The sequence below is a fragment of the Nicotiana sylvestris genome, chromosome 8 (assembly GCF_000393655.2).
Source record: "Nicotiana sylvestris chromosome 8, ASM39365v2, whole genome shotgun sequence".
Lineage (NCBI taxonomy): Eukaryota > Viridiplantae > Streptophyta > Magnoliopsida > Solanales > Solanaceae > Nicotiana > Nicotiana sylvestris.
In genome coordinates, this window is record NC_091064.1 from 131,758,607 (window position 1) to 131,774,375 (window position 15,769).

Genomic DNA, 15,769 nt, shown 5'->3' on the forward strand with positions numbered 1-15,769 from the left:
ATGTGCCTGCTATGTCTTCAGAGAAAGATTCCGAGGAAATAATCTTCTTCACCAATTTATAGATCTGGCGATAACACTATTCAACTATTTTCCGAAGAAATGATGTGCATATACAATCCATGGAAATTCTCAATCATTATCAAATTAATGGGTAAGCGCATTTTACATCATTATCTTAAGCAAACAATCCAGGAACTATGTAAGCCCACCGAACAATTTCCACTAATTGATCTGGGTGAAGATTATTATATTGTTATCTAAGGAAGAGAATATGGTTAGAGCTCTTCACCAAGGTCCATGGTTTATTAATAGATATTTTTTATCATTAATAAAGTGGATCCCGAATTTTGTTGCTTCCAAAGTGAAACAAACTACTTCTGCAGTTTGGGTACGACTTCCTCAATTGCCAACGGAGTTCTATGATGGTGATATCTTATACAAAATTTGCAACAAATTCGGTCACCTCTTAGAAGTTGACGCTTGTATATCAGCAACTCTCAGAGGGAGATATGCTAGATTATGTATTGAGATGTCATTAGAACATCCAGTTAAAGCCTTTATTTACATTGGTACTCATAAGCAACACATCCTCTATGAAGGAGATAATTTTTTATGCAAGACTTGTGGAAGGTTGGGTCACATTCAACGATTATGTATGTTTAGACATCTCATTCCCACTGAAGAATTCCATAATCCTCCAAGCAAAATAAACATCCATACAGCATCAGCAGAAGAGTGGCAAACAGTTTCTTTTCCAAGGAAGAGAAGGTCATTGCAAAAGGATTTGCCAATGAAAAAGAATAAGGAGAATACTACTCGTTCAGGTATCAATGTAAGAATTTTTTATGCTACCACAGGTAAGTTCCTCAATACTCAAAAACTAATTTACAAAGAAAAAACTAGTTTATTTGCTACTTCCCCAAATGTTAGTCAAGCTATCACAACCATAAAAGAAGATAATATTTCTGCCGATCCTAATCTACTAGTCAGCAATCAATTTGCTTCTCTTAATGATCCTTACCTAGATCCCAATAATTTTTCTCCTACTACTAATAAAAATTGCATAAAATCCAAATTGTCGATGAATCGCTACAAACGAGGCAGACAAACAAAGATACCAAGGCAAGTGGCATTGATGTGGCCAATGCTAAAAGTGCCAAGTCAATTCCTATCCAACCATTAAATAGTATAAGTAATATTACTAGTAATGTTTTTAACAGTAGCTCTTCCAAGGTGTCATGCCAAAACAAAAACTATTCTACTAACAAAAATCAAGTGGCAAATACCGGTGGGAATACTCACAATACTACAAACCAACAAAATGTGGCTAATACCGGTGGCAATACCCAGGACACCCAATTAGAACAAGGGGCTAATATTCACATGATTCACAATATAGAAACCATGCAAATCGATAATACCTCCATAGATTTGCACTCTCTTTCTGCTAGTAACCAATCTTATCCCATAAGTGATTCTAATGTATACTCTCCAAACCAACACAATGCTAGGAATCAAATTTTATCTTTACCTCAGCACGAGGCTTTACAAAATACTTCCCAACCCTCCTCGTCAAAATCCAATCATTCCACCTTAGACTCTAATAATCACATGTCTAATCTTCTTACCATGGCAATAGAACAATCAAGTAAGATAGATAATCTAATCCCTACAGACCAATTACCCCCATATGCCTACCAATCCAGTCTCATTAGACAAACTACTATCTCCCAACGCACAAGACATGACAAATCATGTGATGGGAGAACAAGGGGAAGCTATATGACCCATAAGAAAATCTCGCACAAAGATTTCAAGCCCAAGAGAAATAACAATATTGTTATTCAAAGAGAAGTAAGACAAGAAGTATATTCTCAAATGCCCAGTAGCACTATTCAAAAGCTTGATGGACATAAGGCTACCAATAAACCGAGCAGTAGAAAAACATGCAGTAATACTAAGCCCATCTGTGAGGTGAAGTGCATTTTCTCTTATGTAGGATAATCCAGTGACCCCTGCAAACCCATCATTTCTAATGAATAGAGCAACCTCCTTTGTTATTTGGAATGTACGTGGTGCGAATAATGCAAACTTCTGTAGAAATTTTAGGGAAATTATAGAGACTCATAAACCTTGTATGGTAACTCTCCTAGAAACTAGAATGCATGACCATGCTCCCCTCCAACATGAATTTCATTTAAGTAAGATGATCGAAATCCCTGCCGAGGGTCGTTATGGTGGCTTAGTGATTATGTGGATGCATAACTTGGTGATTGTAGATGAGTTAGCGAGAGTGGATCAAGAACTTCATACTATGATTAAGGTACTTCCGAATCAAAAACCATGGTTTTTTAGTGCTCTATATGCCAGTACTACTGTTAATAATAGAAATATTATGTGGAATAATTTAGAAAAGTTGCATGAGACTTATGTTGGTCCATGGTTGGTCGGAGGTGATTTTAATGATGTTTTAATGTCTGATGACAAGTGGGGAGGACGCCCTATAAATAATACTAGAGCCTCCAAGATTTGGAACTGTATTAACAAGTGTAAGCTGTTAGATCTTGGTTTTAAGGGATGTAAATATACCTGGTCGAATTGTCGGAAAAGAAGTACTGGCCTGATTATGGAGAGATTAGATAGATGTTTTGTTAATGATGAATGGCTTAGTATTTATCCAAATGCCATAGTAAACCATCTCCCCAAAACCTACTCAGATCACAACCCTCTCCTTATTAGACTAAGCCCTAGTTTTAAGAGCAACACTAGCAAACCTTTTAGGCTTGAAACCATGTGGTTCTCCCATCTGACCTTTATCAATATAGTGGACAAATGCTGGAGTAACAAACATCTCTTAGAAGCAGTCAATTATTTTGAGCATGAAGTTACTCGGTGGAACAACGAAGTCTTTGGTAACATCTTTCATAAGAAGCGTAGACTTCTTGCTAGACTTAATGGTATTCAATCCTCTGACAAGTACACTTCGAACCCCTTTTTACAGCAGCTTGAATCTACTATAGTTAATGAGTACAATAATGTGCTTAGGATGGAAGAGGATTTTTGGAAGCTTCGATCCAGAATTAATTGGCTCAATGAGGGAGATGCAAATACTAGACTTTTTCATATCTCCACCATCAATAGGCTTAGGCATAATAGAATTACGCACTTCAAAGATAATGTGGGAAATTGGATTGAAGACCCCGCTCAGGTAGTTGACCATACGTTAAATTGTTTTAGGGATATTTTCACCACAAGTCATATTAGTTCGAATTGGAAGGGCATCAACTCTAGTATTAGTTCCTTCAACAAATTAAATTTACACAACCTAGACAGACCGATTACTGATCAAGAAATTATTTCCGCTCTCTTCTCCTTTAAACCCTTTAAAGCTCTTGGACCAGACAGGTTTCACCCTTTTTTTACCAAAAATATTGGTCCATTGTTGGTCCTGCGGTGCTTAGTTATTGCAAAAATATCTTTAACACTCAACAAATCCTTGAATTCCTTAATAACACCTTTATCTGCCTTATCCCAAAAATTCTGAATGCAAATGATCTCAAAAACTTTAGACCAATAGGTCTATGTAATACTATCTATAAGATCATTACCAAGATTATTGCTAATTGTATAAAGCCCTATGTGGATGAGCTCATCAGTCCTTATCAAGCTAGTTTCATAAAGAATAGAAGAGCTAGTGATAACTCTATTATTATTCAAGAGGTCATTTCCAACTTTAATAAACGTGAAGGTGCTAATCATGGCATGATTCTCAAAATCGATCTAGAAAAAGCTTTTGACAGATTGGAATGGTCATTCATCTTTAGAACCCTTCGCTACTTCAATTTTCCTCCTAATATTACTAGATTGATTATGTCTTGTGTTACCGCTTGTTACACCCTATGTTTTCGTATATTAGAGTATCCGTAAGTCAATTGATGTAAGCTCAGAAATGAGATCAACTTTGAAAGTACGTAAAGTAAGTTAATCCTTTTATAATGGAGGTTACAAATCTTTATGATCATGAATAACGAGTACCAAAAGGGTTGGAAAGCTTAGGCGCTAAATGAATTAAAGAAAATAAGTTTCGTCGAATGTCGACAAGTTTGGAATGTTATAACCTATACTTTTGGGGTGAGACAAGGGTGACTAACATTATGATGAGGTTATTTTATGAGTTAGTTTAGTCGTATGATAGTCGTATGTTATGTTTTTAAGTCAAGCAAGCTGTGGAACAAAAGTTGGAAAAGGTCATCACAACTTACATTCAAAAATGAGTTGAAACTTAGGTTAAATGTAGCTGAGCTTTTCTCCCAATATACTTTGAATCAAGGGATGATCTACATATGGAATTTAATATCTATGAGTCTAGTTTTCAACTCATTAAACCGTTTATCAATACGATCTCGGAGTATAGATATATTCACATTTTCGCGAGACCGCGCAGCTAGTAGGTGACAAGTAGGTGCATCACCTACTTGCCAAAAAGAGAGGCCTCAACTAAGTCGGTCAAGAGGGGACTTTTAAGGTATTATAAACTCAGTTATTTCACCTATCTTTCAGACCAGGAAAACCTAATTGAACCCCTGCAACTCCTCCCCAAAAATCCCACACAAACCCTAGGGTATTCCGGGTGTTACGACGTGATTCTAGTGCTGAAAAGTCCGGACAGCTTGCTAGTTTCTCTTTCTCCTTCTTGTATCCGTGTTGAGGAACTTATTTTTGATGAAAAAGGACCAGGTTTCGTGGGTTATACTCAGTACAAGGTAAGTTTATGCTTCTCCTTCCATTATCTATGCGTTTGCGAGTTGTAACTCGATCGTAAAGAATAGACCTAGCTAGTTTCGAAAGAATGGTATGTTGTTTGTTCTTGTGTAATGGTTGGCTGGTTGTAAACTTATTTTTAAGTTGAATTCATGGCTGGTTTATTGGATAATAGGTATAATGATGTACTTTTGGTTGTATTTCCCAATTTGAAAGAAAAGACAAGTCGAAACGTGTTTAAGTAAACTGAAAAATTATTTTTGAGTTGCTGAACTTGTGGGAATATTTTTGGGCTGTTTCATGTTGGTATTGGGTTGTACCTTTTACTACTATTTTTATGGAGTTGAGATGAGGAAGGTTGTGGAGAAACACCACATAATGGCAAGGTTGTTTGTTAGTCATTCCTCGTAATATTTTCGGGTTGGTTGACACTATTATGGTTGTCGTGTTGTGTATGAAGTGATAGGGGTATGTTGGGCTGTTTGTGATTGTCTTGACTAGTGTGAAGTCATATATATAGGGGAGGTTCTGTCCGTTTCATTGTAAAATAGGTTGTGGTCGATACATAATAGTTACGACGCTTAAACGATAACGAGAGTGTCATTTCTCTTATTGTAGACTAAGGAGCCGTGAAATTGCATAGCTTGAGGTTGGGAAGAATATACAAGGTATGTTAAGGCACTTACTTCTTTCTTTTGGCATGATCTAAAGTGACATGAACATAAACGGTACGCTAATTCATAACGGATCTACTCCTAGAAACTAAGGTTGTCCATGTTGTTCTTTCCTTATAAAGTTATTCTAAACAAGTGTGTATGATCCTTAAATCCCACTAAGGTTCATACTGATGGTAGGGATGTCCATAATGTTAATCGAAGGTGCAATGGCCTTACATCACTCCGAAAGGGTTAGAACGTAACTCCATGAGTCGAGCATGCATTATATATATGTATCTATTTTACTCTACCGAGCCGCGCTATAGTCGGTCGGGTATGGCACCTATTGTGAAACCACTGATCAGTTGGGTTTACCGAGCTCCACGTGGCCGGGTACGATTCTACCGAGCCTTATGATGGCCGGGTACATTTTTACCGAGCCTCTTTGAGGCCGGGTACGATATGATGATGATGATGCCCACAGAGGGGAATGTTTTTAAAAAAGTTCATGTATATATATGTATTATGCATTTCATGTCAGTAGCCCCCAGAGGCACTCAGATGTTACAGGTTGTATCTCCTCTATCTCTCTTTACATTACTGTTCTTGTTTATGCTTTCCTACCTTACATACTCGGTACTTTATTCGTACTGACATCCTTTTTGCCTAGGGATGATGCGTGTCATGCCCGCAGGTCCTGATTGATAGGTTGACAGTCCTCCTAGTAGGTTATCAGCTCAGCGAAGGTGTTGGTGCACTCCACTTGCTCCGGAGTTGCCTAGTTGGTCAGTATGCTTTGGATATATATTGATTGGTATGGCGGGGCCCTATCCCGATCTTTATGATTTTATGTACTCTTAGAGGCTTGTAGACAGATGTCAGGTGTAGGCACACTTGTATGGCCTTGTCGGCCTATGTTTTGAGTTTACAAATGGTCATGTCGGCCTTATAGGCCCGTATGTCACAAATATAAGTTTGTATATCATTTGGGTCTTCATATGTTGAGTATTCCCTCAGGTTTTATTCTTGTTATCTCATTACCGGTTTTCTGGCTCATTTACTCATGACAGTATGATAAGAAAGATATGTTACATTGGTACTCGGTTGAGTAAAGCACTGGGTGCCCGTCGCGGCTCTCTGATTCGGGTCGTGACAAAAGTGGTATCAGAGCAGTTCTGTCCTAGGGATTCTACAAGCCGTGTCTAGTAGAGTCTTGTTTTTGGGTGTGTAGTGCACCACACTTATAAGCAGGAGGCTACAGGGCATTTAGGACTGTCACTCTTTTTTCTTATTCTAGATCGTGTGGTAGAGCTTTGTTGTAAGAATTCAAACTCGTAAATTCGACTTTAGTCGTAATACAATGATACCTACATTTAAAAAGATGGTTGGTAAAAGATTGTATGTGGCTGTGAAAGAGTTGAGTTAGAGGAGCTCGATTTTGCATGATGCATATGATGGGTAAATATAAGGTCTTCAGTAGATCATGTGTGTACTAAGAAGTGTAAGCTTCTCGATAAGGAGCCTTAAGGCAAAGAATATCTATCCACCCCTAAAGGCAATGAAAGATTCAAAAGATAGATACAAGCTTCAACAAGTAAAAGGAGCAAGATGGGAAGGGTACAAGGCACCTAGTTAATAAAGATTATCGGTATTTTCATCTCCGGCAGAAAAATATAAGCATTGTAAGTTACCCTCAACAGTAATAGAGGTATGTATAATTGACCATACCCATCTCAGTTATACCCTATTGGGGGATAACATGTGTAGATTAAGAAAAGGACGAGATATCAGGATCCGGTTAGGGTTAGGATAACCCATAATGGTGAATTGATTGTTTGTGTTAGTTGACAATTTCTGAAGCGCAAATGTGCTAATAAATCTCCTTGTGAGATACCCAGATGGCGCACTCTAAAATAGTACAGCTAGATATGAGTACTACAAAGATAGCCACTGGAAGCCTTGAAGGGATAAATATTACCTTAGCATGGCTCGTGTCCCTAGGAGAGAGAATTTTAAGCATCCTGAAGAGCCAGTGAGATGAAGCAAGGGGAGCTAAAAGCAAAAGAATGTCTTGTTGATGTTTTCAGAATAAAGTGATAGACATAAATGTTAGTAGGAAAATAAGAATAGAGTTAATGAAGAATTATGAGTAAGATGTCCACATGGATGACAACGGTGGAAAAAAAATGATGATGAAAATGACATAATTATAGAGTCTATACTTAAGTGAAGGAAAAAGATGAGAGGTGACAGACCTTGAAACAACAAAGGAGTATAGGCCATAAAGTCATATCTTCTTTTCGAGAAATAAGTTCGCAACTCTAACGTGATTACCAGCAGGAAAAGATATACCCCCAGAGTAGTAGAAATCAGTATGGGCTGGTAAACAAGATAAACTAAACGTGAACTAGGGACAAAATGATATGATAATATTCTGCATCATGAGAATTTCAGAGGTTGCGTTCCGGCGATAATAGAATGGATGACAAAACAATGCCCTTTAATGGTCATTCAGGAAGTCGCGTCCCTAAAGCAAGCAATATGAGCAAAGTTAAGCTTAAGGGACTATGTGCGCCAGTTACACTAAGTGTCATCCTCGCGAGCAAGGAGTTTTATTATCCTTGGTACAAAAAGTATTACCACAAGGAGAGTAAGGGTAATCGATGATGTGAAAAGACGTCAAATATATAGAGGTAAAATATCTATAGGTAGATGGTCGTAGCTTCAGCTCTTATTACTCCTCTAAAGGTGGGAATATGGAGTGATATGGCATGAAGTCAGAATTTAGTGGTTCTACTAATCATGGAGTGGTAGAAGAATAATGCGGTAATGTGAAAAAGGGATGAGATTGTACTTATTCAAAGCCTACAGATATGCTACGATATCAGTGCATTATACAAACACGACATCAAGGAAAGGAAGTAAGGGTTCCTGCCCGAAATGTCATTGATAGATCAGAGGCCAATGCATGAGGTAAGTTAAAACAAAGGAAATAACCCAAGAAAGATTACGCGGAAAATTGATGTAAGGATAGGCCAACGAGTATTTGGGATTTTATTAAGGAAGAGCCCAGTTATGGCTAAATAGGAGGTTATAGACGAGTCAACAGATCATGCAAGATAAACGTAGTGAATCCTAATATAGTGAATTCAGTCTCGCAAATATGACGTCATAAACCTTGAGAAATGCTCAGATAGGAGTTGGGGTATTTAAAAGTATTGTATAAGTATTACAGGAATAATGGAGGGTACCACTAAGGAGATAATCAAAATCTGATTTTACAAGTAATCCTACGAGCACAACGGCACGGAGGTATGTAAGTAAGGATGTTTGTAGGCGAGTAAGAATATCAAAAATTCCTTCGAGTATACAGTATAACAAGATCACAACTTTACAAGATCCAAAAGGTTTCCTAAGTACTACCACGAAAGACTAGCTGAGGAAATAAGGAAGAAGGTTTCCACCTAAGCATAGTGACCTAAAAAGGAAATGATCTTTGATCTTGTAATAGCAGTCTCACTATAATATTACATGCACTCCATAAGATAGTGGCACCTATCATGGCTAATGAACAGAAAAAAAAGGAAAAAAAACATCAAAGGTGATACTTGAGAGCATACGCGTTACAGGGAATTCCAGTATTCGTGGGCACTATGATAAGCCAAGTATCCATGTAGCAAGTGGCAGAACGACCAGAAAAAATAATTATTTACATTTAAAGACAGCTGAGAATGCGCAAAATGGAATCTAAGGTGCTAGCAAGTTAAAGGAAGGTTCTGAGTAGAATAAATAAATGTGTAGGTCGCAAGCGAAAGTATAGTAGAGTGAAAAGATTTTGGGTAGATGTGAGTAAGGGTGAGAAAAGGTGAGTTAGAAGCTGATAAGAATAGGTAAGACTTCGGTATTAATCCCATCAAACAAGAGAGTTGATGGTTTATATATGTTATAAAAGGCTCAGTATAGCTTGAATTAACACGGAGGAGTCTAAGACTAGGAGCATTTAGAAGAGATGGAATGCTCCTCTGGTCGTAATGTAAGAATGTAATAGTGGTAAATTATAAAAGGATGATATATAGGCCTTCATTTGAGTAATGATTCAAAGAGAAGAGATTTCATGGATGGCATGGGACTAGGATACCCCCATAAGCCGAATCACATTGGGATGCTATGAAATACGGTTATTGAAGTATAGTATTGTCCCTGGTGGATTAGGAAAACCACTTCAAATGTTCCCCGATGAGACGTGAGACTTGAGGCAATGTATTATGTAAGAGGTTTCAAGTTATCAGTGGTGGATTATAGATTAACATTAAGGTAAATCAATAATAGATGGATAAAGATTCCAAAGTATGAGATGAGATTATGATGTCATTCTTTAGATGAACAGTAATAAGGATTATACATATAGGATAAGCGGTGAGAGAGTAACCTGGAGTTGGGTGGCAGACCTCGGTAATAGTAAACCGAAGTAAGAGTTATTGTATAATATGACCTACCTAGTTGTATTAAAGCCATTAGCATAGATAACTGAGGCTATGAAACAAGATATAGCAAAAGTCGTAAGTTTAACAAAGTACCGAGTAAAAAACTTCAGTATACCCATAGATGCCCAGACAGACAACATATCAAGCTTTGTATATGTTTACAACGTGCTACCTATAGATTGGATAAAAGCTGGAGAAAAAAGAAAGAGTCGCATAGGCACACATACAAGGAAAAAGTCGTACAGGCTGCATGACAAAAAGGAGCAACAGTTACGAGATTGGAAGGGGTTCGACCACAAGTCGTGGTATGAGAAGGAGGACTAAAGGGGGAATACTAACTTTGGATTTATTCAAAGAATAGTTGCCTATATGACTAGAAGAGTATTAAAGTGTTCACAAGAGCAATGGGTTATGAAACTGATAAGTGGATCAGTCAACATTCGAGGACGAATGTTCCAAAGGGGGGAATGATGTTACACCCTATGTTTTCGTATGTTAGAGTATCCGTAAGTCAACTGATGTAAGCTCAGAAATGAGATCAACTTTGAAAGTACGTAAAGTAATTTAATCCTTTTATAATGGAGGTTACAAATCTTTATGATCATGAATAACGAGTACCAAAAGGGTTGGAAAGCTTAGGCGCTGAATGAATTAAAGAAAATAAGTTTCGTCGAATGTCGACAAGTTTGGAATGTTATAACCTATACATTTGGGGAGAGACAAGGGTGACTAACATGATGATGAGGTTATGTTATGAGTTATTTTAGTCGTATGATAGTCGTGTGTTATGTTTTTAAGTCAAGCAAGCTGTGGAACAAAAGTTGGAAAAGGTCATCACAAGTTACATTCAAAAATGAGTTGAAACTTAGGTTAAATGTAGCTGAGCTTTTCTCCCAACATACTTTGAATCAAGGTATGATCTACATATTGAATTTAAGATCTATGAGTCTAGTTTTCAACTCATTAAACCGTTTATCAATACGATCTCGGAGTATATAGATATTCGCATTTTTGCGAGACCGCGCAGCTAGTAGGTGACAAGTAGGTGCATCACCTACTTGCCAAAAAGAGAGGCCTCAACTAAGTCGGTCAAGAGGGGACTTTTAAGGGATTATAAAATCAGTTATTTCACCTATCTTTAAGACCAAGAAAACCTAATTGAACCCCTTCAACTCCTCCACAAAAATCCCACACAAACCCTAGGGTATTCCGGGTGTTACGATGCGATTCTAGTGCTGAAAAGTCCGGACAGCTTGCTAGTTTCTCTTTCTCCTTCTTGTATCCGTGTTGAGGAACTTATTTTTGATGAAAACGGACTAGGTTTCGTGGGTTATACTCAGTACAAGGTAATTTTATGCTTCTCCTTCCATTATCTATGCGTTTGCGAGTTGTAACTCGATCGTAAAGAATAGACCTAGCTAGTTTCGAAAGAATGGTATGTTGTTTGTTCTTGTGTAATGGTTGGCTGGTTGTAAACTTATTTTTAAGTTGAATTCATGGCTTGTTTATTGGATAAGAGGTATAATGATGTACTTTTGGTTGTATTTTCCAATTTGAAAGAAAAGACAAGTCGAAACGTGTTTAAGTAAACTGAAAAATTATTTTTGAGTTGATGAACTTGTGGGAATATTTTTGGGCTGTTTCGTGTTGGTATTGGGTTGTATCTTTTACTACTATTTTTATGGAGTTGAGAGGAGTAAGGTTGTGGAGAAACACCACATAATGGCAAGGTTGTTTGTTGGTCGTTCGTCGTAACATTTTTGTGTTGGTTGATACTATTATGGTTGTCGTGTTGTGTATGAAGTGATAGGGGTATGTTGGGCTGTTTGTGATTGTCTTTACTAGTGTGAATTCATATATATAGGGGAGGTTCTGTCCGTTTCATTGTAAAATAGGTTGTGGTCGATACATAATAGTTACGACGCTTAAACGATAACGAGAGTGTCATTTCTCTTATTGTAGACTAAGGAGCCGTGAAATTGCATAGCTTGAGGTTGGGAAGAATATACAAGGTATGTTAAGGCACTTACTTCTTTCTTTTGGCATGATCTAAAGTGACATGAACATAAACGGTACGCTAATTCATAACGGATCTACTCCTAGAAACTAAGGTTGTCCATGTTGTTCTTTCCTTATAAAGTTATTCTAAACAAGTGTGTATGATCCTTAAATCCCACTAAGGTTCATACTGATGGTAGGGATGTCCATAATGTTAATCGAAGGTGCAATGACCTTACATCACTCCGAAAGGGTTAGAACGTGATTCCATGAGTCGAGCATGCATTATATATATGTATCTATTTTACTCTACCGAGCCGCGCTATAGTCAGCCGGGTATGGCACCTATTGTGCAACCACTGATCAGTTAGGTTTACCGAGATCCATGTGGCCGGGTACGATTCTACCGAGCCTTATGATGGTCGGGTACGTTTTTACCGAGTCCTCTTTGAGGCCGGGTACGATATGATGATGATGCCCACAGAGGCGAATGTTTTTAAAAAAGTTCATGTATATATAAGTATTATGCATTTCATATCAGTAGCCCCCAGAGGCACTCAGATGTTACAGGTTGTATCTCCTCTATCTCTCTTTACATTACTGTTCTTGTTTATGATTTCCAACCTTACATACTCGGTACTTTATTCGTACTGACATCCCTTTTGCCTGGGGATGCTGCGTGTCATGCCCGCAGGTCCCGATTGATAGGTTGACAGTCCTCCTAGTAGGCTATCAGCTCAGCGAAGGTGTTGGTGCACTCCACTTGCTCCGGAGTTGCCTAGTTGGTCAGTATGCTTTGGATATGTATTGATTGGTATGGCGGGGCCCTATCCCGATCTTTATGATTTTATGTACTCTTAGAGGCTTGTAGACAGATGTCAGGTGTAAGGACACTTGTATGGCCTTGTCGGCCTATGTTTTGAGTTTACAAATGGTCATGTCGGCCTTATAGGCCCGTATGTCACAAATATAAGTTTGTATATCATTTTGGGTCTTCATATGTTGAGTATTCCCTCAGGTTTTATTCTTGTTATCTCATGACCGGTTTTTTGGCTCATTTACTCATGATAGTATGATAAGAAAGATATGTTACGTTGATACTCGATTGAGTAAAGCACCGGGTTCCCGTCGCGGCCCTCTGATTCGGGTCGTGACACCACTACTAACATTTCCATTCTAGTTAATGGGACTAGAACTCCTTTCTTTATGCCAACTAGGGGTATTAGACAAGGTGATCCTATGTCCCCTTACATTTTTATCCTAAGCATGGAAATGTTTTCTAGATATATTAATCATGTAGTTGATTGTGCGAATTGGGACCCTATTAAGTTGTCTCCTAGGAGCCCTCCTTTGTCACATTTATTCTTTGCTGATGATTTAACTCAAATGGATAGAGCCAATAAAAAATCTTGCTCTACTATTTTAGAAGGCATTAATGTTTTCTGTAATTTATCAGGGCAGAAAATCAATACTACAAAATCAAAAATTATATTCTCCTTAAACTGCCCTGATAACCTTAGAACTGAAATCTCTAACTTTTTTTGCATTAATAGTTCCAGCAACTTTGGCAAATATCTTGGATTTCCTATCTTAAGTAGACACCCTAAAGCATCAGACTTTCAATTTTTTATTGACAGGATGAGATCCAAGCTAGCCAACTGGAAAATTAGTTGCCTTACTATGGCAGGCAGATCGACATTGATCTTCTCTACTCTATCTAGCATACCTAATCATGTTATGCAATATATTCATCTGCCAGTTAAAATTCTTAATCACATTGACAAAATTCAACGGAACTTCCTTTGGGGGACTACTACTACTAAGAGAAAGTTGCATCTTGTTAACTGGAAAACCATCACTAAGCCCAAGCGCCAAGGGGGGTTAGGTCTAGTAAAAACTTTTACAAAAAATTTGACCATGTTAACCTGCTTAGCTTGGAGATTTTTTATTAATCCTCCTTCGCTCTGGGATAACACTCTCATTACTCAATACTCTTCCAAAAAGAATCCTTCAAATAGCTCCTTTATTTGGAAAAATATTCTCAAAGGTTGGTATATCTGCAAGGAGGCTATTACTTGGGAGATTGGCAATGGTAAAAATATAAATTTTTGGAACCATAGATGGATCCTTAACCTTCCTCCCCTTCGAACCATTATTCATGGACCCTTAACCCTGCGCGAAGAGAGCCTTAATATCCATAATCTTTGGTCTGATGCAACATTGGATCTTTCTGGTATATCTTTCGAATTACCTGATTATTTAAAAAATTATATTACAAGCATCAACATCCCTCAGAATGAGCTTTGCCACGATCGTCCAATTTGGTCCATCAATGCAAATGGTATTTTTACCACTAAATCCACATATAGTCTTATTGACAACCATGAAGGGTCTGTCAATGACTTTGACTGGATTTGGCATCTTCGCGCTTCAAAAAAAATCATCTTTTTTCTTTGGCTTTGTTATCATAATAGACTTCCAACTAGAACCTATCTCAATAATATTGGTATCAACATTGATAGAATGTGTCCAATCTGTAAGAGTGCTGAAGAAACCATTACCCATATATTCCTTTCTTGCCTCATAGCTAACAGGTTTTGGAATGAAATTGGTATCAATAATACTAGCATCACGCTGGTGGAGGGCCATTGGATTGATACTGTAAAAAGGTTTCAACCCCCAATACCTCTCTTAATGTTAGATTGGCTTGAAATTTTTCCGTTTTCACTTTGGAACCTGTGGATCAATAGAAACAATAACAACTTTAACAATGACCAACAAGATCTCTCTCTAAGCGTAGTTATTACCCGTGCACAAGAATTTAAGCTCCTTACCTACAATCACTCTAGCCCAACCAACAAAAAGAGCATAAAGGTTAAATGGCATAAGCCAAGGCAAGGTGCATATAAATTGAATAAAGATGGAGCTTATAAAGGCAATGATAAGATTGGTGGTTTGGGTGGTATCATCCGAAATTCCACCGGAGATTGGATTGTTGGTTTCCAAGAACATACTCATGTGCTTAATCATACTTACGCCGAACTTCTTGCTTTAAATCAAGGACTGCAGCTTGCCCATGAAAGAAAATTGAAGTCGCTAGAGGTGGAAACAGACTTGATGGAAGTAATACAACTGATTCAAAGTAATCATCCTACATATAACTCAATCGTTCAGTCTTGCAGGTGGTTAATAATCTAGCTAGAGATCCAGAACAGCAGGCACAGTTTTCACGAAGCAAATTCAGTAGCCCATCTCTTGGCAACAGAAAGTACCAAGCTTGCCTATTTCAGCACTCAATTGAAACTTGATACCGTCCCTCACTTTGTGGCTGCCAACTTTCTAGCAGATCAAAGGGGGGCCTCCTTTACTAGAACTATTTCAGAGAACTCTTGTAATAAATTAGCTAGTCTTGGGAATATCTGTTCTATAATTGGCACCTCTGTTTTTTTTTTTTTTTGATAGCTCCTTTAACTCTACAAATCATGGACTCGATCCCATTGGGACTTCCATGATAGAACATTGTAATGCTACTTAGTTTTTGTTAATAAAGTATCCCTGTTAACCAAAAAAAAGATGTCATATATATGGATGTGGGCCCCACTTAATAAGGCTTACTTTAGCCACCAAATATCTCTTAAAATGCCACCTAATATTGCAAGTAAGAGTCACCAAATATGTCTTTGAGTTGCTGCCATGTTTTTGGCTTATTAAGCTTATCCACAAATTCCTTAATTAACTTGTTAATCTTCCACTAACCAATAATTAACCAATTATCCACATAATTATGAATTATCTCAAATTACTTAAAATACTACTTACTTTTAACATACTTTATACATCTTTACTATCATGGTCATGTGGTACCTTGTA

At 37.7% G+C, this 15,769-nt stretch overlaps 1 protein-coding gene across 1 annotated transcript; it reads left to right on the forward strand.

Moving 5' to 3' along the window:
• The first annotated feature begins 271 nt into the window (after window positions 1–271).
• Window positions 272–15,207, forward strand: LOC138875686 (uncharacterized). The gene is made up of 5 exons (XM_070154544.1): window positions 272–832; window positions 2,000–3,208; window positions 3,634–3,809; window positions 13,453–15,022; window positions 15,082–15,207. Exons 1-5 carry the CDS (start codon window positions 272–274, stop codon window positions 15,205–15,207), a joined length of 3,642 nt encoding a protein of 1,213 aa, XP_070010645.1.
• The last annotated feature ends 562 nt before the right edge of the window (window positions 15,208–15,769 follow it).

Bases quoted from the DNA above. Each gene is read 5' to 3' on its own strand.
- LOC138875686 (XM_070154544.1), top strand. From the start codon at position 272: ATGGTTAGAGCTCTTCACCAAGGTCCATGGTTTATTAATAGATATTTT. The intron at 3,209-3,633 runs GTAGTTGACCAT...AATTGTATAAAG, and splicing joins GGATTGAAGACCCCGCTCAG to CCCTATGTGGATGAGCTCAT. The intron at 15,023-15,081 runs GTAATACAACTG...TCAGTCTTGCAG, and splicing joins TGGAAACAGACTTGATGGAA to GTGGTTAATAATCTAGCTAG.